Raw genomic sequence first — 24,280 nt, 5'->3', positions numbered from 1 at the left:
ACCAAATAGGTCAATCTGAGACATGTTCCTGGCAAGTAGGTTGCAGGATATATGTCCCAATTCTGCATGCCTCCAATGTGGTATAGAATGAGACAACCTGCTAAGGGAGGATCAGCATTTTAGAAAGGAGGGGCAAAAAAGTGAAGTTCCTTAGCCAGGCCCCCCGAAGGAATTGGAGTTGGTTCTTGGAGGTGGGGTGTGTGTGTGTGTGTGTGTGTGTGTGTGTGTGTGTGTATGGGGGAATCACATCAGAAAACCCTGATGGGGGACCATTTCAACACAAAGATTGCCACTGAGCCCTGACAATGCCACAGACTTCCAACAGTGATGTCAAGGGCAAGATCTAGATTCTCAACAGAAAGGCTATGTACATATTCATAGTAAGAGTAAATGCCCAACTGCAGAGAGGAGCACCAGTATGAGCATGAGATAAGAGTGATTCTACACCCCCAACCCAAGTCCTGCCATATTCCATAGTATCAGTTTTCTCTTCTACACAAAAGTCACCTCAAGAAAAGGAGAAAAAGAAATAAACCATTCTGATCAAAGGTTAAATTTTGAATTAATTAAATATTTACTTGGAAAAATTATTTTAAGTTAAAAGAGACTGCACTGTAGGAAACTAAGATATTTTTAATTGGCATGCTATATTGTTTGCTTTTTCTCCCCTTTCCATACTACCCATCAGGATGTAGACTTAGAGAGATAAGATCATTACTGAAAACAAGGAAGGTATATTTTCACTGAACATCCAAGGAGAATGTATTTACCCCATCTAAAGGAAAGCTGAACTTTTTTTTTTTTTTTTTTTGGCAAGTTGATCTTGAAATAGAGGTTGTCTGGACATCCTGTGTGCTGTCAATCTATTAAGGAAAGACTTCTTTTCCAGAAAGGAGCTGTACTGTACCTGTCCAATGTCAATACACAGTAAGGAAATTATATAAAGTTCCAAGGAGATGCTTCTTTTTTTTTTTTTTTAAGATTTTATTTATTTATCTGACAGACAGAGATCACAAGTAGGCAGAGACAGGCAAAGAGAGAGGAGGAAGCAGGCTCCCTGTTGAGCAGAAAGCCTGACATGGGGGCTCGATCCCAGGACCCTGGGATCATGACCTGAGCTGAAGGCAGAGGCTTTAACCCACTGAACCACCCAGGCATCCCCAAGGAGATGCTTCTTAAACAGTATTTGGTACTCATTAAATATTAGTTGCCAAATCTTCCTTTCTCATCGCATCTCCCCCCCCCCCCCTGGCAACTTAAGGGGTTTCCCCCAAGTTGCATATTTGCTTAGGCACAGAGAGAAGATCAAAGCACAGAAATACCATTTAAGCAATTTTACTGGGGTGTCCCTAGGTGGCTCAATCAGTTAAGCAACCCACTTCTGATTCTGGCTCAGCTCATGACCTCCTAGGTCCTGGGATCAGGCCCACCTCAGGCTCCATGCTCAGTGGGGAGTCTGCTTGAGATTCTCTCCCTCTTCCTCTGCCCAACCCCCACTCAGGCAATAGAGTTCTTTCTCTCTCTCTAATAAATAAATCTTTAAAAAAATGTTTTGCTAGTGTGTAGAAAGATAGGACACTGAAGAGTATTCAGACCGTCTCATGACAGCTAATTAGTAATAAGCTGTGTATCCAAGGCTATTAAAACTGCCGTCAAGTATAGCAGTCATCAGCCTTCCTGTCAAGGTGCCTCTTGACATTTCACTAGGGAAAGATGGGAAAAAGCTAATTCTGGTAAAAAACAAACAAACAAAATAAGACCAACCAAGTGGAAAGAAATGAATGGGAAATGTGCATAACTGAAAACCAGATACAGTAGTTCAATGGAAGTGAATAAACTATTCATAGCAACAGGAAATTCCTGTGGCAAGGAGATACTGGGTGGAGAAGTAGGGGGTAGAGAAGTGGGTGAGGGCAGTGCAATTCCAAAAGAGTAAAGAGGAAGATCTGACAAGCAGCAGGTCTGGGGCTACATAGGCTGTGCAGGAAGTGAATTATCTCCAAGGGTTAGGAGTCCCAATAGTATATAAAATACTGATTGCCAATGAAACTCTTGGTGTGGATCAGGCTCAAAGGAGACAATTACTCCTAGCTCCTCAAGACCACAGTCTGGAACCCACAGCAGCCTATTCCAGCCTCAGACCCCATTTCCAGGATGAAAGCAGAATACTGTAATGTCCACACTAGTAAAAAGACTTCCAGAACTGCAGAATCCTTAGCAGTCTAATACAATCCCTGTTTCACAAATGATGAAACTGAGATCCAGGGAGTTTAAATGACATGCCCAAAGTCACAGAGCAATTCATACCAAAGCCAGAGCAAAAAAACAATTGTCCTGTCCCTGGTCCAGAGTGTCTACCACAATAGGCTATTTATATATCCAACTTACATGGTCTAAATTACATAAAACCTGCCATCACATCTACTTTCCTGAGGCATAATTATAGCGATACCTTCCTTCTACCATAATACTCACTCACCCATGTTACTCAAAGGCCACTCAGTACTGATAGACTTGAGCTAGTGAACTGATTTCTCAGCATTCCTGTCTCATTAAGCTACACCTATATCAATAATAATCTTTAAAACATCACTGAGATTCTTCTTAGAAAAAATATTATGTTTATTGTAGATATTTTTCAAAATACAGATGAACAAAAATAAAAATACCTGCAAACCTATTACCAGAGATAACCTTTTAATAGTTTTGATCGTGCTTCCAGTTCTTTTGCATTTCTAACTTTAAATACATCAAACTGTATCTATATTATTTTATACAATATAGGATCATACTGAACCTATAATTTTCTAATCTTATTTTTTTCATCCAGTTACAGACACCTGTGTTCAGAAAAGTAGGAAAGATGCATTTTTATTTTGCCAGCAAGGAGATATTTTCATTAGATGATCATACACTACGTCATCTGGGGAAGATGCTATCCAAAAGTTCTTTTCCTTTATACTTGGCTCCTCTACATCAGACCATATTGAGTCTACCTTTGATGTGCATCACAAGGCCCACCTGGCAGGGATCACTCTCTCTTCTCCCTCATGGTATCCTCAGACTTCTACCTCTGTCATCCTCCTCAACTTTTGGCTACAGCTCTCAGACAGAAGGTCACATCAGCTTTTGCCGTCAGTGGACCTCAAGGTTAGGACAGCTTCAGGTCCTTAGTGTCCTGAGCTTTGTTATGTGATAGGAGGAGCAGAGGTGAACCTGAGGGAAGAAGAAATAAAAGTACCATTTCCCAGTCTGTTGTCATTAGAGTAACAAATCTTCAAAATAATTAAGTCTTTATCTTGTGGATATTGATTATTGTAGAAAAATTCTAATAAGTTACTTGCTAATAACATCTCTGTTTTAAAAAAACTAAACTTAAAAAAAAATGTGTGTTTTGTTCCTATCTTCTCAAAGACTTATGTTCTATTGCACAGAACCGATAGGTAAGTATTGGGAATAAAACCCATCCTGACCCATTGTTTTCTCTGCTCCTTCTAAGTAATTTCAGTAAAGAAATTAAAACTTTGTGGAAGATGATCAAAAACCAGGAAATCAAGCTTAGTGAGACCTAGGAAAACTTCTGGTGGTATGAAAATATGCAAAGGAAACACAACTTAACAGAAACGTGGTATCTGGGGCGCCTGGGTGGCTCAGTGGGTTAAAGCCTCTGCCTTCGGCTCAGGTCATGATCCCAGAGTCCTAGGATCAAGCCCTGCATCGGGCTCTCTGCTCTGCGGGGAGCCTGCTTCCTCTGTCTCTCTGCCTGCCTCTCTGCCTACTTGTGATCTCTGTCTGTCAAATAAATAAATAAAATCTTTAAAGAAAAAAAAAGAAACGTGATATTTGAGACCACTGAGGAGTCTACAGAAATATTTTCATGACTGTGAACTTGGAACTTCTCAGTGGCTTCTAGGCCATAGACATGGTGGTTTTACCATGCAATCTTACTCACCACTCCCTGGTCACTAAAATTAGGTATATGGAAAAAGGGGAGAAGGTGCACTCATCTTCTTCCCTTAGAAAGACCGGGCTCTGAAATTTCACTCCTCTTCTCTTTCCCAATTAATTTCAATCCCTTACCACCAACTCAGAGTAAATATTTCTGTCTCCTGACTCATCAAAAGTCCTCAACAATGCCATAGCCTTTAAGGACAGTGAATGATCCAAAAGTCAGAGAAGGAAGGGCTCATTAGTCTGAGAACTAGAAGGACAATTAAAAATGGAGATAAAATATGTTCAGAATGTTTATCCCATAGGGAACTAAGAAGAATGGGGAGCTGTGGTTGCAGGGAAGTAGCTGGGGGCAGGGGTGAATAAAGGTACACACCAAGAACAAGTAATTGGCCTCTGGGGATTCTCATGTTCTAAAAAGTTACCAGCTTAGACTGAGAAAGTAAAAAGTCCATCCCCCAGAAGAGAATGGACTACTGCTTCAAGGCTTTCTAAGAAATGTGCCACTTCCTCATTCAAAAGGAATTATGTACATGAGATGAGCACTGAACCTCGGTGAGTCCCCTACAGGAAGGTTGAGAGGAGGTGGTGAGAGAGGAGCCCAAATTCCTGGGAGCAGTTAGGACTGCCCTGGGATCCTCCCCCGTGTTTTTCTCACTATTATAGTTGGAGGCTCTTTGATTTTTCCCATGACCCAGAAAATGTAGCTCATTGTTTTCCAGCCCCTCAACGGAGTCCCGGGTCTTGGTCGGTCACCCAATCAACAGTATAAACTGAAGTGCTCAGTATATACAGAGACACATTCAAAACACTCAAGAGTGGAGGTCAAAAGGGATACATCTCTTTTCTAAGCCTCAAGACATTTGCATTATGTTGGAGATAAGAAGGAATGCAAAAGGGCTGAGCTTCATTACTATAAGCTATAAGAACCAAACTTAGACATAAGCCTGTCTTTTTTCGGAAAAGAGGAAGGTGAATATTCTTATCCATTAAGAAGCATAATGATTTGGCGAAGGAAGGTAGGTATGTTAGGGGTCATCCAACTCCGGGAATTCCCTGGGTCCAGCTTTGGAAAGAAGCTTTGACCCAAGCGGATGTTCCATTTCTGTCTGCAAGGCTCCTTCTCTATTTCCTGATCTTCTGGTTTTCAAGTCAACCTGATCCCATTCAGTGGCACTTTCCCATAGTTACGTGTGATATGAATGCTTTGATCCCCAAACCCAGTAACCTATAATATCTTGGTGCCCACAGCCTCACTAGCTATGCATTCTTAGAGTAATCAAAGATTGAAGGATTTCTTTTCCCCTCTTACATTGCTTTAAAGTATAGCTTACATATATTCACTTTCTGCAGACCGTTAGATCTGGAGAAATCTTGGTGTCTACCTTACTTGCTCATTCTGCAGATGAAGAAAATATGCTTCATAAAGGTAGGGATCTACAATGATATCTAGATGGTTTGTTGATACAGGTAGAAACCCAGGCCTCCTTACTACCCGTCTATGTGAACCTTAAACTGCATTTACTTTTTCAAAAAGCAAGTGCACTGGTTGTTTCTTTATTCAGCTTTATTATTTCTACATATCTGCCCGGGTATTTAAATAGTCCGACTCTATGTCTCCAATAACCAGACTTGGTAGCTTCCTTTGAAAACTCTGGTAAGTCATGATAACTCACCCTCTCGATCCTTTGGCCAGACTGAATTCTTGGAGAGGGAGAGAAGGCGGCAGTGATCTTGTTACCCAGCACCTGCCACTAGACCAGGCATTATTTGGTCTCAGTAAATGTTCTCTAAGTAAATCTAAGTGGAATGAAATTCTCTAATCCCAGAAAGCTGAGAAAAGACCATCTATTAGTAAATAATAGTTTATAGCCATCTAAAAACAGCATATTTCAAATTTTATTGGGAAAAAATATGTTGAGTTCATACTGCTTGTAGAGCACAGTACTACCCACTGGGGATATAAGCAAACTCACTACCTTAGTTCTTTGCTTATTGGAACAGGGTCTCTATAAGTAAGTTATTTAGGCACTAGGATGTATTGCAAAGGGGATTTATATTTATTTATATACTGTTAACTTTCTGGCCTCTACAGCACATATTTATACTGTTTCTTGTCTTTGTATCACTGGGCAGAATTTACTCCAGTGAAATTGACTTGCTGAGTATAAAAATAGCCAGTTATAATTACTCAGTACTTTACAAAACACATTCATGATCATTTCTTCATCTAATCTTATTCAAAATATTGTGAGGTAGGCATTATTATCATTCCCACATTTCAAATGAAGAAACTGAAGCTCAGGGAGGTCAAGTAACTAGCCTAGGACACTTAGCAGGTTAATAGAAGAGGCAAATTAGAACTTGGATGCCTTGACTTCTCATTCAGAGCTTTTCCCACTCACTACACATATTTCTCTACATGGCAAGATAGCTGTGCCGGGCCTCTAATCTAAGATTCCTCAGGTATCTCCCTTCCTAGTCCATATCCTTCCACAACTCCTTCCCACCCCTTACTATGGGGCTTAGTGGGAGCTGAGAATGTGCCATGCACACTTAAAACTTGGTGCCAGCTTGGTTCCCAGGAAGATACGACACGTGGGCTGACCACCTTACTCCTGTTCTTTGGTTTCCTCATCTATACAATGAAATGAATAAAGTATGTGATCTGTATGGCTCCTTTCGCTTCTCACATGCTTGATTTTCTTATATAGTAACCAAGCTCTTATGAAGGGAATCTGAATCCATGACAGTAACTCTGAAGGGTTGAATTCTGGATGCTTGGCAGCCTACAGATCATAGAAGATCAGAGTGGAGCTATTTCCTCTGGCTGATACAAGGACTTGGCTTTTCAGGCAGCCAAAGTCTCCCTGGGGTGGTGTTCAAAACCCAGCCACCAACCACCATCTTCTGGTGAACGGGGCCTCCAAACCTGAGAATCTAGTGTTAATTTCTATTTTTTTGTTTCTGCAGTGATGCCCTCTGGCCACTGCAGGACCAGAGCTGAAGGGAAAGCGAGAGATGCCTGCTCCTCCCAGGTTCTCTGCTCTCCACAGGCCACTGTTACCAGCCAGAAGAAATCTCAATCAGATTACCCTTTTCAGCTCTATTGTACTTGATTCTGTGGATCCTTAATGTTGATGTATTCCTTTTGTCCTTTCTTTGGCTGACTCATTTGACAGTCACAGATTTTATTTTAAAGTTTCTTATTTGATTCTTTTGTACTGTTGAATTTGGGCTTTCTCTCTTTTCTTTTGGATTAGTGTAGCCAGTGGCTTATCGATCTTATTGATTCTTTCAAAAAACCAGCTTCTAGTTTCATTGATACGTTCTACTGTATCTCTGGTTTCTCCCTCATTGATCTCAGCTCTAATCTTGATGATTTCCCTTCTTATGTGTGGAGTTGGTTTGATTTGTTGTTGATCCTCCAGTTCTTTAAGGTGTAGAGACAGCTGGTGTGTTCTGGATTTTTCAATTTTTTTGAGCAAGGCTTGGATGGCTATATATTTTCCCCTTAGGACCGCCTTTGCTGTATCCCATAGGTTTTGGACCGAAGTGTCTTCATTCTCATTGGTTTCCATGAATTGTTTCAGTTCTTCTTTGATTTCCTGGTTGATCCAAGCATTCTTAAGCAAGGTGGTCTTTAGCTTCCAGGTGTTTGAGTTCCTTCGGAACTTTTCCTTGTGATTGAGCTCCAGTTTCAAAGCATTGTGATCTGAGAATATGCAGGGAATCATCTCAGTCTTTTGGTATCGGTTGAGTTCTGATTTGTGACCCAGTATGTGGTCTATTCTGGAGAAGGTTCCGTGTGCATTTGAGAAGAATGAGTATTCTGTTGTTTTAGGGTGGAATGTTCTGTATATATCTATGAGGTCCATCTGGTCCAATGTGTCATTCAATGCTCTTGTTTCTTTATTGATTTTCTGCTTCGATGATCTGTCTAATTCTGAAAGAGGCATGTTAAGATCTCCTACGATTAGTGTATTCATATCAATATGACTCTTTATCTTGATTAACAGTTTTCTTAAGTAATTGGCAGCTCCCATATTGGGAGCATAGATATTTACAATTGTTAGATCATCTTGGTGAATAGTCCCTTTAAGGATTATGTAGTGTCCTTCTGTATCTCTGACTACAGTCTTTAGTTTGAAGTCTAATTTATCTGATATGAGAATCGCTACCCCAGCCTTCTTTTGAGTCCCATTGGCATTTTGTACTGTTGATTTTCTAAACATAAGTTCCTAACATTGAGAGGTATTATATGCTAGAAGTTGGATGAAAGCATAGTGCCTCATAGACTCAAATATTTTTACTAAATGAATTAATTCATTAACTGTTTTAAGAGCAGAAAATACACCTTGAGATTATATTCTATTAAGAAAAACTGGTGGCATTTAATTCTATTTTTATAGTGGGCTGGTGAACATGTTGGAAGGGAGTTAATCCAACACAACCCTAGCTAAGAAAGGAGAATTCATTCCCTCTGAAAGATTCAGTGAATTTCAGTCAGTTCATATTCAGTAGGAATATGATCATCGGTTTCCAAAAGCCCTCACTGCATTATTTTGTTAATCATTTACTTAAGCATCTAAATAAATATCTGCAGCTTACTATGTAAATTGCACATTATTGAGAAGTAAGACATAACCAGTGGTAATTTAATTATAGCCACAAATTTAATTAAACTAGTAACCTTGTTCTTCTCTTTCAAAATACTTAGCACAATTATACTTAATTAATTTTTGTAATTATTAATTTAATCTTGGTGTTCCTGATTAAATTATAAGAACCAAGAAAGCACAACTCAAGTTTCCATCTTTCTTGTTCCCAGGCAGGTGTCTGATATCTAGCATAGGCCCTAGCACGCACAGAGACTAAACAGATGCTGGCTTCAAACCAGATCTGCCTTTCTTCCCTATCTTCCACTTCCCTCCTTTTCTGATGTCCAAACTTTCTTCCTTAGTTTTTCTTTGTTTTTTTAACTTTCTTTTTTGTCTTTCATTCTTTCCTTTCTCTACCACTTTTTTTTCTTTCCTTGTACTGTGAATGATCACCTCCTCTGTAATTATAACCATGCTGGGTCCTAGCCACAAAAGGATGACCAGAACAGGGACTTTGTCCTTGAGAGAATCTCAATCTAGTTGAGAGTCCAGCTGTCCTTTCCTCCTAAAGTGAGACCTTTACTTACCCCTCTCTGCCTTTGCTCCTCTCCTGGCAGCCTGATCCACCTGCTCCATGAGGAGGGACAACCTGACCTGGGAAAGTGAGTTTGTCCTCCTGGGGCTCTCCAGTGACAGGCAGACCCAGGCTGGACTGTTTGTCCTATTTGGGGCCGTCTATCTGCTGACCCTGCTGGGCAATGGGCTCATCATCCTCCTGATCGGACTGGATGCACGACTGCACCTGCCCATGTACTTCTTCCTCTGCAACCTCTCGGTGGTGGACATTTGCTACACCTCTAGCGGCGTCCCCCAGATGCTGGTGCACTTCCTGCTGGAAAAGAAGACCATCTCCTTCACCCGGTGTGGGACCCAACTCTTCTTCTCACTGGCCCTGGGGGGTACTGAGTTCTTGCTGCTGGCTGCTATGGCCTATGACCGCTACATGGCTATCTGTGACCCCTTGCGCTATGTGGCAGTGATGAGCCCAAGGTGCTGCATTGGGCTGGCAGCTGTCTCTTGGTTTGTAGGCATGGTGAATTCTGTGGTGGAGACAGTGGTCACCATGCGCCTGCCTACCTGTGGACATCACGTGCTGAACCATGTGGCCTGTGAGACACTGGCATTCGTCCGCTTGGCCTGCGTTGACATCACCCTCAACCAGGTGGTCATATTGGCCTCCAGTGTGGTGGTGCTGCTGGTGCCCTGCTGCCTGGTCTCGCTGTCCTATGCCTACATTGTGGCAGCCATTCTACGGATCCACTCTACTGGGGGACGCCGCAAAGCCTTTGGGACCTGTGCCTCCCACCTCACTGTGGTTTCCATGTCTTATGGGATGGCCCTGGTTACCTACATGCAGCCCTACTCCACAGCCTCGGCTGAGCAGGACAAGGTGGTGGTGCTCTTCTATGGTGTGGTGACCCCCATGCTGAATCCACTCATCTACAGTTTACGGAACAAAGAGATGAAGGCTGCCCTGAGTCGAGTTCTGATGAGCAGTTCCGAATCAAAACTTTAGTATACAACTTTGTCTTAAGAGGCCTCACTTGAAGACCATAGATCTTGGAGTGTGTGTCTTTAGCATAATGGATGCATGTGTCTGTGCATGTGCATGGTGTAAGGGAGCAGATAGGAGGACCACAGTCTGTTTCACTCACTATCGTTTGAGGTAATAAGGAAATGGATTATATCCCTGGGCTCTATTTTTGGTCCCTGACTTATTCTAAAAATGTGAATTATAATTTACAAATACATACACACTACAGAAAACTAAATTAAAAAAAAAAAAGATACCCCAGCATATATGAATTAGAAAAGAAGATCAAATCAGAAGTCAGGTCAATGCACAAAACTTGTGCCAGGAAAGTATATTTCCTTCAAAAATCTACAACTATATGTTTAAGCTTTCCTATAATCAATGAGAAAAGAGAGGGAAGGCGGGAGCTGTAATTTACAAAATACACTGTGCCCAAGGGATGGAATAGGCATTGGGCCAGAGGTGCAAAGGTCACCCATGTGACTCACACATGGTCCAGCCCAGCTCAGCAGGGTGGGGAATTCACACAGGGACATGGAGCCAAAGACATAGTAATAAGCCGCACAGCCCTGATGAACAGGACTGGACTGTGCATGAGTCATCTGAACGTCAGTCTGCATGCCTCCACGCTCTCGGGCTTGCAGTGGTGGCAAATGGCTGGCCAAAAAGTCAAGCCTTCAGAACCTCAAACACATACTTTCTATGCAATCAGGTCTAAGGATGTACTCTTCTGAAAAGAGAGATGTGTTCAGAATTCACAGTTGACTATCGTGCCACACACCATCAGAGGTGAGCCAAGAGAGTTACTCAGCAAGGAATCTCTTTCCAAGTTTGCTCTACTCTGGTAATACACAATGATGACTCTGCACTCAACATTCTAATCCAGAAAGTAAAATAGAGATAATTTTGTCCAGAAAAATATTTAGACCATTTAAAAATTAAAGTATCTCTTACCTAAATATTACAGATATCTGGTTTGTCTTCCCATAAATAAATAAAAAAAACATAAATTGAGGGGCATCTGGGGTGGCTCAGTCCAGTAAGCAACTGCCTTCATATCAGGTCATGATCCCAAAGTCCTAGAATGACAGCCCCACAACAGCATCTGGCGACCTACTCAGCAGGGAATCTGCTTCTTCCTCTCTCCCCTCACCCCACTAATGTTCTCTCTCACTCTGCTCTCTAAGAAATAAATAAAATATTTTAAAATAAAAAAAAACATAAATTGAGAATAATTCAAACTTCTAATCAATCTGCTGAGAAAAGGCCAAAAGTTTGCGGAGGAGGAAATGGAGTATCTTTTTATTTTTTTAATTATTTTTACTTTTTTAAGTAGGCTCCATGCACAACATGGAGCCCAATGTGGAGCCCAACACAGGGCTTAAACTCAAGACCTGAGCTGAGATCAAGGGTCAGATGCTTAACCCACTAAGCCACCCACGTGCCCCTGAAGTACCTTTTTAAATTCTAGTAAAACCTTTTTTTTTAATTGAGATAAAATTCACGTAACATATGAGTCATGATTTTTACCATTTTAAAGTGTACAACTTGGTGGTATTTAGTATATTCACCATGTTGTTCAACCTTCTGTCTCTCTAGTTCCAAAACCTTGTCATCACTCCAAAAGGGAACCTCATACCCTTTAAGCAGACCTTCTCCATTCCTCCCTTCACCCAGATGCTGGCAACCCTGATCTGCTTTCTGCCTTTATAGATTTGCCTATTTTAGATACTTAACAGAAATGGCTTCAACACCTTTCATCCCTTCATCAGCCTCTCTTCCTCCCTGCTCCCATTCCCATGGAAGGCACTCAGCCCCATCTCCAGTCAAAATGTTCTAACTCATCATCATTTTTAGATTCTTCTATAACTATTAAGTTCTCTTCCCAAATCGACAAATTATCTTTTCCTTTCTCTAGTGCCTCCGTGTTTAGGTGTTTGTCTGCTCTTTGCCCAGTGTCTGCATTTTGCACAGCAAGGAAACCTCAGTTTTCTCTTTAGTTAGTAAGGAAGAACAAATCACAAGCTCTTACAGTTTAATGTATTTTCTTTTATCTTCATCACATACCAGTGGAACATCTAGCACCGAGCAGTGTGATACCCTAGTCTACGATAAAATGGAAGGAGGTCAGGAATCTAATGAACTGGGCCACCAGTTGGCTGGCCTCTCCAAACTGCTCTTCAGCCAGTTTCCTTGCATCACTTTGCAGCAGCTCCAAGGCCCCCCAGAGCAACATCTTAAGCACTATCCACTTCCTGACATCACCCTCCCCCCAACAAAAATCAAACCTGTCACACAAATCATTCTGTGGGTGTGCTGCTCCCCACCACCTGCTGTGATACACTCCACCCTCCAAGTGATCACACACATGATGGAGCAGGAAGAACATGGAATAGGGTCCTCTGATTCCAGACCCAGTTCCAGCTCTGAGCTTAGCTGGCAAAACCACCTCAAAGAATCACTCCTGCTCCCTGAACCTCGGTTTCCTCATTCTGCAAAATGACAAGGTGGACATGAAGATCCTAAAAGTTCTTTCCAGCTTGTTTTCCCTTCTGTTCTCATTTTGCATTTCATTCTCTTCCCTGGTGAGAATTTCAGTTAATGGTGTTCTGGACACTCAGGAGCCACATTTGAGAAGTAAATCTGGCTACTTACTGCAGTGTTAAAGGAAATAGGCTCAGTGGGAATGGGGCTCCATCCCAGGTACAGGGCTCAGAAAATCAGTGGGGTACCCTGCCAAAGCCAGTCTATTCTTAGCATTTTCTACAGTGACACCTTCTGGACACAGAAGGACTGAAAGGAGGGAAACTAGCTAGACAGAGGTGTGTCCACAGACAGACTCCGTGCTCTTCACCCCCATCCAGCCATAAGCCTAATCTTTGAGTTAGAGAGAGAGCCTGGTTAGAAAAACTTGGGTTGAATTGTTTTCATTTCCATATCATTGGATTCTGTGACTCATCTCTCATTATCTCTCATACAGATCCTTCTCATTTAGATAATGCTCTGAAGTTTATGAGGGTTTTCTCACACAAAATCTCACTTGATATTTACTACTTCTTCCCAGAATCTAAGATACTCTGAAACATTGTTTTTGGGCAAGACCTAAGAAAGTAAGACTAAGGGAAGACTCAACACACACACAAAAAGGCAACATATCAAGGATCACTTTTTCACTGATTCAGTGGAATTTCAGGAAAATCATTTAAACTCTTGGCCTCAACTTTTTCTAACAAAGAATGAGAAGTTTAGCCCAAAAGATCGTTCCTCCACAAAAACTTTCCAGGTCTATCTCAAAACATATTCCACTCCCAAAAAGAATATGTCTTGAATCTTCAAAAATAAGATTAAAAGGTTCTGTCTAAAGCAGTGGGTCTCAAACTTAGCTTCACATTTTAATTGTTTGGGAAATGTTAAAAGTTACAAATATACTAATATCTGTGTGTCACTCACTTGAGATTGTGACTTAATTGCTCTGGAGTTTTTTCTGGGCTTCTGGAGTCTTCTAAGTGTGCCAGGTGATTCTACTGTGTAGCTACTGTGGCAGGCACTGCCCTAGTGTCCACCATGGGCTGTGTGGGATTTTCATAGGCAAATCCTAATATGTATAGTTTTTTCCTTCCATCTCAAGCTTCCCTAGTGAGCATCCAAATGGGCTTTTCCAGCAGTCAGACTCTTCTCCATGTCTCTGTGGTCTCTCCTTATTCCTAACCTAGCCAATAATGCTATCTCCTCCCGCCATGTTGCAAAGATACACAATGTAAATATGGCAATGGAGCTAGTGGGACTTGCTATTAATATATAGATAAACAAAGATTATAAAATTGCTTAGTACATTTATACTGAGGGAAAATATGACATCTTATCCTTTGGTAGAGGCTAAAGACCAGCAAAGTAAACAGGGAGGTGTTCCAAGGGCAAACCTGCCTCTGCTATGACAGAAGGATTTACACATAACAAAGCTCAAAGGGTTTCAGAGGCACTCCCTTACTGACTCCATCTGTGGGCACCGTCAGGTTCCAAATGCTATCATTGCAAATAAGTGATGTATGCATTCACCTTTTATAAATCACTTACTTTACCATTCAAATAAATGCCAGCATTTCACCAAGGAAATAGCATAATCACAAGAAGTTGGGACATAATTATAGTTAATATAATTGAGGCCCTTATCTTATCAACCCAGGAATAAGCCTTATTAATCAGTACACTGAGAACCAAGTTGAGCGATTTTCTCTGTCACTGACCTATCCTGGCTTATGGGAGGAACAGGAAGAACCATAAGCTCCAGTGTGAGCAGTAAGGACAAGGAGGAAGTCCAGAACATAAGTCCTATATCTTAGGATCAGAGAATAATCCTCAAGGCCACTGCTTTTAACATTTTTTTTTAATTTGTGTACTCAACAAAAATTTTATTGTGAAACATTTGTTAGGAATCTTTGCATACAAAGAAAAATCACAGGGGCACCTGGGTGGCTCAGTCATTTAAGCATCCAAATTTTGATTTTGACTCAGGTTATGATCTCAGAGTCCTGAGATTAAGCTGTAGGTGGGGCTCCATGCTGGGTATGAAGCCTGCTTAAGGTTCTCTCTCCTTCTTCCTCTGCCCCACCTCCACTCTGCATGCACTCTCTCTGTGCCTCTCTCAAAAAAAAAAAAAAAAAAAGAGAGAGAGAGAGAGAAAGAGAAAGAAAGAAAAAAAAAAGTAAAGAAAGAGAAAATCACCAAAGATCCCTGATTTCAAGAGGCTCAGAGTCTAATAGAGAAAACATTCAAGTTCTTGCAGTTCTGCTTACAGTCCTTTGTTAGGCCCAAACTGAATTCTGATTGATTCTGGCCTCTCTGAGCTACCCCCTCCTGCTGGCCACCTACTCCACCTGCTTCATGAGGAGGGACAACCTGACCTGGGAAAGTGAGTTTGTCCTCCTGGGGCTCTCCAGTGACAGGCAGACCCAGGCTGGATTGTTTGTCCTATTTGGGGCCGCCTATCTGCTAACCCAGCTGGGCAATGGGCTCATTGTCCTCCTGCACCTGCCCATGTACTTCTTCCTCTGCAACTTCTCGGTGGTGGACATTTGCTACCCCCTAGGGGGGTCCCCCAGATGCTGGTGCACTTCCTGCTGGAAAAGAAGACCATCTCCTTCACCCAGTGTGGGACCCAGCTCTTCTTCTCGGGGGCCCAGGGGAGTACTGAGTTCCTGCTACTGGCTGCTATGGCCTATGACTGCTACATGGCTATCGGTGACCACTTGTGCTACATGGCAGCTGTCTCTTGGCTTATAAACCTGGTGACTTCTGTGGTGGAAACAGTGGTCACCATGTGCCTGCACACCTGGGGACACCACGTGCTGAACCACGTGGCCTGTGAGTGTCACACACACCCAGTTGAAATGGTGGCTCCAGTGTTGTGGTGCTGGAGGGGCCCAGAGTTGAATGCTGGGCAGGAAGTTAGTTGTGTTAACAGAGAAATATAGACAAGCTGAGAAAGGGAAAGGGAAGGCTGCTTCCTAAGGACAGTGAAACTTGTACTAATGGAAACAGTATTTGTGCAACTGTGCACGTGTGTGTGTGTGTGTGTATGTGAAAAATGTACTCTTTTTGAAGGAATATAAATAATGACAAGTTCTGAAATCTTTGTAGCTCTGACTAGTTCTCATCAAGACTCAAAAGCAGTTTACACCAATCAGACATTTGTTGACTGGATGAACATCAAAATAATCCCGACAACCACTTTTACCCTTGCCCTAAATGTCAACTTCATCTTTACAGTCAATCACCAAATACCACATTTAATGGACACCTCTTCTGTGCCCAGCCCAAAGCCGTTCCTCACCTCAGTTATCATCCCAACACCCTCCTCCCAGATGCTAGGAGCATGATGGACCTGGGACACCATTCAGGTCTCAGAAAGAAATATCAATCAGTAAAAAGATTTGTGTGCAATACACCACTCCAGGTACCATAAGAGACACACAAAGTCTGATAGGAGATCCTTCCCAACAACCTGGAGACTATTTAAAAAGATAAAAGATATGTGCCAAAAAAGAAAAGAGAACTTAAAACATAATCCAACAATGCAAAAAGTTAAATAAGGGGATATTTGGTTAATTACTAATTACAGGACACACATTAAAAACCCCACTGAACTCATGAAATTCTCCCATGGAGGGGAAAAATCTAGATAGTTTGCAAAGGGATTAAAGGAGGAGTACCTTGGTGACTCAGTTGGTTAGGCGTCTGCCTTCTACTCAGGTCATGATCCCCGAGTCCGGGAATCCCCAGGATGAAGCCCACGTCTGCTTCTCCCTCTGACCCTCCCCGCTCTCATGCTCTCTTTCTCAAATAAATAAATTCTTTAAAAAGAGGGGCAGATTAAAGAAGAAGAAAAAATTATTTGGGGCCTTAGAAAATGGTCAGATTTTGACAGTTGAGGGAGTCGAGAGAGAGATCTATTCTTGGTGAGCGGGGGAACGACACAAATGAAGTGAGGAGGTTGAAAAAACTGAGGTTTGTCTGGGAAAGAGTAAGCAAACCAGTTTGGTTAGTGCAAAGACTTCATTCTGAGGATTTATGAGGCAGAAGTAAGGCCGGAAAGAGGGGGTGGACTTCGTAGGGGTCTGAAAACTAGGCCAAATAATTAGTTTTAGAGGCCCTGGCATATGAGAGTTTTTGATATGGGAAAGTAACATATCTTACAGAGTGTTCCAGAAGCTGTCCTGTTTCTCTAGAGCAGGACTGTTAGACTAACTAGATAAAAACAAGTAGCACAGACTTTTTCTTCCCTTAGTCCAACAAATTCTCTATTTCATGCTTAACTAGAAGGAGTAAGTGAAACGGCTATTCGTAATTCAACTTCCTCTAATTAGGGCAGACTTTGTAGAGCAGGTAGATAAGGTTTCAAAGACCAAAAGAGTTGGGAAGAATATAGACTAGGAATTATTTAAGAGATAGGGAAATGTTAAAAGTAAAATTGAACAGATCTTGAAGTTGAGACTGAACAGAGGGTGTAACTATAAAGTGTTTTCTACTTTCCTTTTTTTTCTTCTTTAAATGAAAAGTTAGCCATTCCATCTGATTAACACTCTGAAGCCTGAGTAAAAATAACGAATTTATTTGGTGTTTTTGTAAGCGGTGACAACCCTGTTTTTTCTGATCTCATGCCATGTCTCAAGAGGTAACCCTCTGGTTAGACAGGTCCCATTCTGGTTAAGGAGGGATCTGGAGTCTGCTTTTCTAATATGGATTCACAAAACGGGTCTGAGTCTCACCAAAAGCACTAGCCTGGCAAAGTCTTCATACTTTTATCTTTTTTCATGGAGAATAAGCCAATGTGTGAAGAATAGGAGAGAAAAACTCAGGTCTGTGCTGGGAACTATATATTAGGGGAGTATTTCTAGAGTGACTCAGAGACAAAGGAAGGAGTAAATGGGCATGTGGGAATGTTGTTCTGTGGCCATCCTGAACAGACCTGGGAATTTCATGGTAGAGGATCCCTGATAGTAAGACCTCCCTGCTTTGTCAGGAAAGCACAAATCCCGTCTCTTCCATCCAGAACAAAAATCACCCCGTACTAAAGCACTCTTTGCTTCACACTGTCACACAGCCAAGATACCACCAGAGAGAATACTTCCCAGACTGGAATTCACTGATGGGTTTCCAGGTCTACAAGCACCTGGAATTGTGTGTTTAAATGTCATCTCATCTACATTGTTATCACCTGCTGAAGCATTTGTAGTGATATGCTCATTTGTATGACTAGACACTTTGCCAGGCTCTCCACGAGACTATAAACACTATGGGGATAGAAACACCATCTGTAATGCCCAGTACTTTATCCTCAGCACAGGGCGTGTCTACAGATAGACACCCCAAAAATATCTGCTCACCAAATACATTCTCAAACAATCTGTGGCCTTCTACAATGTTAACACATCGTGACTTATATATTGTTTTGCATTATGTTTTTAAATTTTACAAAATGTCTTCTGTGAAACCTTTGGCAGTGATCTGTGATATCTGCCATGGATCGATAAAGACAGGGATTTTAGTTAAGCTTTCCTGACACCACAGAACTGAATTTGCCATTAGGAAATTTGCTACCAGAAGTGGGCTGAGGAAGGTCTAGCACATGGTCCAAAGTCCACCAATCAATCTGATTTCCCGCTCGTTTAATCTCCAATACATTTTCTCAGTCTTTTCATTTCTTTTCGCAACAGAACAGCTCAATATAGTGACATGACAATGCATAATATAGAACATGGTTTAAAGACAGCTAGATAATGTTTAGTAACTCTTACTATTCCTATCTGGTTTTTCCCTTTCCCCTTTATGTCTTCAAAGTAAAAACACAACTCTTAGTTCTTTCTTTCTCTCCCTTAGCTGATGTCAAAAGCTACTGAAGTGCTAAGCAAAATAAGTCAGTCAGAGAAAGACAAATACCATATGATTTCACTCCTATGTGGAATTTAAGAAACAAAACAAATAATCAGGGGCACCTGGGTGGCTCAGTCAGTTAAACTTCCAACTCTTGATTTCAGGGCAGATCTTGATCTCAGGGTCATGAGTTCAAGCACTGTATAGGGGCTTGAAAAAAAAATTTAATGAAAAAAGGGGAAAAAATGGAGAGAGAGAGAGACAAACCAAGAAACAGACTCTTACTACAGAGAACAAACATGATTACCTGAAGGGAGATGGGTGGGGGGATAGGGGAAAGAGGTGATGAAGATGAAGGAGTACACTTGCTGTGATGAGTACTAGATAATGTATAGAAGTGCTGAATCACTATATTGTATACCCAAGACTAATACTACACTATATCCTAACTAACTAGAATTCAAACAATTTTTTTCAAGCTGCTTAAGTGAACTGTTCTCTGAGAGTCACCCACCCAGTGAATCTCCAGTGACCTCCTTCAGCATCAGAATCCCTTCTCAGTGATTCCTTACCCACCACAAGTGGTTTTTCTTTATCTCACTCATATTTAACATATTGTCCTGATTTAGTAGTTGAAAAAATTAAAAGAATGGGGAAAAAAACAAGAGGAGTAAAAAAAAAAAAAAAAAACCCACTAATTTTTCCTGGTGTCTAGAAATGTCCTCACCATACTTGGGTTTCTCAACTTTCTTCATACTGATGCAGATACAGAAAATAATTTTTAAATAATATTAACTATCTAACACTATAATTATTATTGTTAATAATATGAAGTACACTAACATGTCATGCACATATATTACTTACTTTAGTTTTTGCAATTACTTCGAGACAATTGTTATTACCTCAGTGAATATGCCAGGAAACTAAGGCATAAAGGGTTAATTATACATAAGCATTCACATCACATCATGTAAAAGGTATGCATTTTAAAAAATTAAAACACTACTGAAAGCAATAAAAGAAATCATGACTAAATGGAAAAGCATACTATATTTTTGAACAGAAAGATGCAACATCATGGATATGTATGACTCCTTATGTTGAATTATACATTTAGTTATATCCAACTTAATTTTCCTAAAAAGGAATTTTTGTTTGGGACTAGACACTATTATATTTTAAATAATGGCCAAGAAAGTTAGAAAAGAAGATTAATGAAGAAAGACTAGTTTACCAGTCACTGAAACATCATAAACCTAAAATAGGCAAAATGCTGTAGTACTGGCACATGACTAGTGCACATCAAGGTAGCAAAACAGAATAGAAAGTCTGGAAATAAACCAACATGTATAGGAATTTAGTAATAATAAAAAGTAGCATTTTAAATCAGTCAAGAAAAAAAATTATACAATAAAAAGCGTTAAGGCAACCATTAAATGGTTAAGCTAAGCATTTTGGGGAAAAAATTATGCATATAGGATATCTTGTATCAGAATATATCCCAGAAGGGTCAAGTATTTAAATATAAAAATGAAAGCACTAGAAGAAACCAAAAGGCATTTTTTTTTTAATATCACAGTGAGGAATACCTTCAAACTATGAGACAAAATGCCAGCCTTCATTATTGTTTTAAATAAATTCAACAAGGGATGCCTGGATGACTCAGTCAGTTAAGCGTCTGCTTTCTGCTTGGGTCATGATTTCAGGGTCTTAGGATTGAGTCCCACATTCAGCTCTTTTCTCAGCAGGGAGCCTGCTTCTCCATCTGCCCCTCCCCACTTGTGCATGCGCACGTGTGTATGTGCGTGTGTGATCTCGCTCTCTCTCTCTCTCTCTCTCCCCCTGACAAATAAATAAATAAAATCTTTAAAAAAAAATTTAAAAATATATAAATAAATTCAACAACGAAAAAAAAAATCTGCATGGTGAAAGCCAATGTTATACACTCAAAAAATAGATAATCATGTCAAGAAATGGGCAGAAGACATGAACAGACATTTCTCCAAAGACAACATACAAATGGCTAACAGACACATGAAAAAATGTTCATCATCATTAGCCATCAGGGAGATTCAAATCAAAACCACATTGAGATACCACTTCACACCAGTTGGAATAGCCAAAGTTAAGGAGACAGAAACAAGTTTTGGAGAGGATGTGGAGAAAGGGGAACACTCTTACACTGTTGGTGGGAATATAAGTTGGTGCAGCCACTTTGGAAAACAGTGTGGAGATTCCTTAGGAAACTAAAAACAGAGCTACACTATGACCCTGAAATTGCACTACTCGGTATTTACCCCAAAGATACAGATATAGTGAAAAGAAGGGCCATCTGTACCCCAATGTTTATAGCAGCAGTGGCCACGGTCGCCAAACTGGAAAGAACCAAGATGCCCTTCAACGGACGAATGGATAAGGAAGATGTGGTCCATATACACTATGGAGTATTATGCCTCCATCAGAAAGAACGAATACCCAACTTTTGTAGCAACATGGATGGGGCTGGAAGAGATTATGCTGAGTGAAATAAGTCAACCAGAGAGAGTTATCATATGGTTTCACTTACTTGTGGAGCATAAGGAATAACATGGAGGACATTAGGAGAAGGAAAGGAAAAGTGAATTGGGGAAATTCAGAGGGGGATAAAAGCATGATAACCTGTGGATTCTGAGAAACAAACTGAGGGTTTTGGAGGGGAGGGGGTAGGGGGATAGGTGAGCCTGGTGGTAGGTATTAAGGAGGGCACATATTGCATGGAGCACTGGTGTGGTGCATAAACAATGAATCTTGGAACACTGAAAAAATAAAATTAAATAAATAAATAAATAAAAGCACCAAATAAAAATGCACAGGAAAATACTGGGAGAAAATTAAAAAAAAACAAACGTTGTTATAAAAGTAAAAATAAAAAACACAGGGAGGGTACAATGCAAAGGGGTAACATGAAAGAGTTCCTTTGTGATGATGGAACAGTTCTGTGCCTCAATCGTGGCTACATGAACTGTACATGGAATAAAATTGTATTAAATCACACACACATGAATGCAGGTTTGAAAAAGGGGAAACTGATTAAGATCTGTAGACTTCTTATTGTAATGCACCTGTCTCAATTTCCCAGTCTCACTATCGTACTGCGGCTATGTAAGATACTACCATCGGGGGATGCTAGCTGAAGGGCACCTATGACTCTGTACTGTCCTTACAACTTCCTGTGATTCTATAATTAGTTCAAAATAAGGAAAGTTTTAAAATTAATATCGGTATCAAGAAAAATAAAAAACAAAAAACACTGAGGGTAGGAGAATGTTTTGCCACTCATATCAAAAACAAAGAGCTAAATTTTCTAAGGTATAAAGAGCTCTTACCAGCCAATAAAAAAAAAGCAAAAATCGGGGGGCCTGGGTGGCTCAGTGGGTTAAGGCCTCTCCCTTCGGCTCAGGTCGTGATTCCAGGGTCCTGGGATCAGACCCCGCATAGGGCTCTCTGCTAGGCGGAGTGCCTGCTTCCTTCTCTCTCTCTCTCTCTGCCTGCCTCTCTGCCTACTTATGATCTGTCTGTCAAATAAATAAATGAAATCTTTGGGGAAAAAAAAAAGCAAAAATTCAAATCTAAATGTAAGCAAAGATATAGACTGTCTACAGAAAATACACACACAAATGGCTCTAAACATATAAAATAATAATTAACCTTACTCAAAATAGGAACCATACAAATGACAACTATACTAATAGGGCATTTTTTACCTAGATTGGCAAAAAAGAAAGTATGAAAATAAGTGCACTCCTAAATTGCTAATGGGGAAGTAAATTGATCCAAACCTATGTAGGGCAATATCTGTCAAAACTCGAAATGCAAGGTGAGGGGATGGGGTCACTGGGTGATGGGCATTAGGAATGCATGTGATGTAATGAGCACTGGGTGTTATATGCACCTGATGAATTACTGAACTCTATATCTGAAACGAATGATATACTATATGCTAATTAAATTTAAATAAAATAAGTTAATTAAAAATATTATAAATGCACATGCCACTTGACCCAGTAATCCCATTTCACGGAATTTATCCTACAGTTAATTGGCACATGTGCAAGATTGCTTATGTAGAAGATTCATTCAACAGTGTAACATTGCCATAATAGCAAAAGACAAGAAGCAACCTAAATGACCACTAACAGGTAATCAAAGACACTATGGTGTATCCTTGTCAAAACAAAAACCAGAAAACCTCAAAGTGAGGAAATGCTGTGTTCCCACATGTGTAGATCTCCAAGATATATTAAGTAGAAAGAGCAAGGAGCAGAAGAGCATGCATACTGTGCAGCCATCTGTGTAGAAGGACACAAGGAGAAAGAACATAGCTAATAAGTTAGTTAGTTAGTTAGTTCCTGGTGTGGAATACATAAGTAAGTACATAGGTAAGTTAGTGTAGTGGTCTGGTAGTTAACTATTAGTGGCTTTCTACTATAGAATGAAATATCTCTAGAAGGACAGATACAAAACTGATGAGAATGCCTCAGAAGGAGAAGGTAGGAGAGAGATTTTTTATATATATATAATATATATATATTACCTATTAAAAATAAATGTTTAAAGTAAAAATATGGAATAATCTCCACAGAGATTAGTTCATGAGTGTACTTCCACTCAGCAGTATATACCCTAATCAGTAGGAAAATAACTTACAGTCTTAGAGGACATTAAAATTTCTCTCTACCAGGCATCCAGTTGCGAGTCAGATTCTGAAATTTGAACACTAGTGCCTTTGAGCAAAACCTTTTAAGCCTGCCTTAGAGGCACCCCACTCTAAATAGAAGCTTTTCTAAAATTATTTCTAGAAATGTTTGTATAGTAAATGGAGCAAGCTATTTCAAAATAACTTTTAAACATAAGATTTAATACGATGATTCTTTAAAACAAAAAAAGGTTAGTTTTTGGACACAAACTAAGTGAAACTCTTGAGTCTTCATTTTTCAGAACTCAAAGTACATGTTTATTCAATTCACATGTGACTTTGTGACTTGCTTGAGGAAAAACAAAAAAGTTCCAGAGACAATTTGAAAATGTGGAAAATCACAATGTGTAATTCTAAAAAAGAATAAACATGGAAAAATTCTGGCTGCCACTTAGACCTCAGAGGGGAGAAAACTGAAGGCAGAACAATGGAAATAATAATGAGAAAAGAGATGGGCTGGTATAAAGAAACCCTCCAGTAGTTTTCATAAAATTAAAACCACATTCTCCAAGGATGGTGAAGGAAAAAGGATCTCCACAGAAGGGAAGGCTATTAGACATAACAGCCCTGAGCACTGCCAGCTACAACTACCATCCTCTGGGGCTCCCATGGCAACCATTACATTATCTTCAAGAGGCATGCTCCTTCCCTATCCACAGCTCAGCCATAGACACATTTTCTCTTCATTCCCTGGGAGGCTACTGAGATCACATGTACTGTTAATCAAGATTTTTTAACCTAAAGCTGCCACATAATGAAGGGGATACAAAATAGAGAGTAGACAAAATTTTATATTCTGAATTTCTGAACAATACTGGCTCTCTGAGCCCTGTGTGGCCCTATTTTAACAGCGTCCCAAGGAAGGAATCTCATTCAGAATGCCCAGATTTGATTTCCCATCTCTCCTTCCCAAAGGAAGAAGCCCAGAGTAGAATCCAATGGATATCTGCTTGTGACTGTATCTCCATGTAAGTGGGCACTGACTGGTTCAATCATCATCCAGGGCTTTGGACGGGACCATGACAC

General features: G+C 40.4%; 1 protein-coding gene and 1 pseudogene across 1 annotated transcript; both read left to right on the top strand.

Annotated features, from left to right (window-relative positions):
• Nucleotides 1-9,186: 9,186 nt before the first annotated feature.
• Nucleotides 9,187-10,197, top strand: LOC122904156 (olfactory receptor 2F1-like). Its single transcript, XM_044244629.1, has one exon. It carries the CDS (start codon nucleotides 9,187-9,189, stop codon nucleotides 10,126-10,128), a length of 942 nt encoding a protein of 313 aa, XP_044100564.1. The 3' UTR covers nucleotides 10,129-10,197.
• A 4,622-nt stretch (nucleotides 10,198-14,819) lies between these two features.
• On the top strand, nucleotides 14,820-16,022 carry LOC122905467 (annotated as a pseudogene).
• The last annotated feature ends 8,258 nt before the right edge of the window (nucleotides 16,023-24,280 follow it).

The sequence above is a fragment of the Neovison vison genome, chromosome 4, assembly GCF_020171115.1.
Source record: "Neovison vison isolate M4711 chromosome 4, ASM_NN_V1, whole genome shotgun sequence".
NCBI classification, from domain to species: domain Eukaryota; kingdom Metazoa; phylum Chordata; class Mammalia; order Carnivora; family Mustelidae; genus Neogale; species Neogale vison.
This window is presented reverse-complemented; position numbering and strand designations above follow the sequence as displayed.

What these genes read in the sequence shown, in the direction of transcription:
- LOC122904156 (XM_044244629.1), top strand. Translation starts at nt 9,187, where the DNA reads ATGAGGAGGGACAACCTGACCTGGGAAAGTGAGTTTGTCCTCCTGGGG.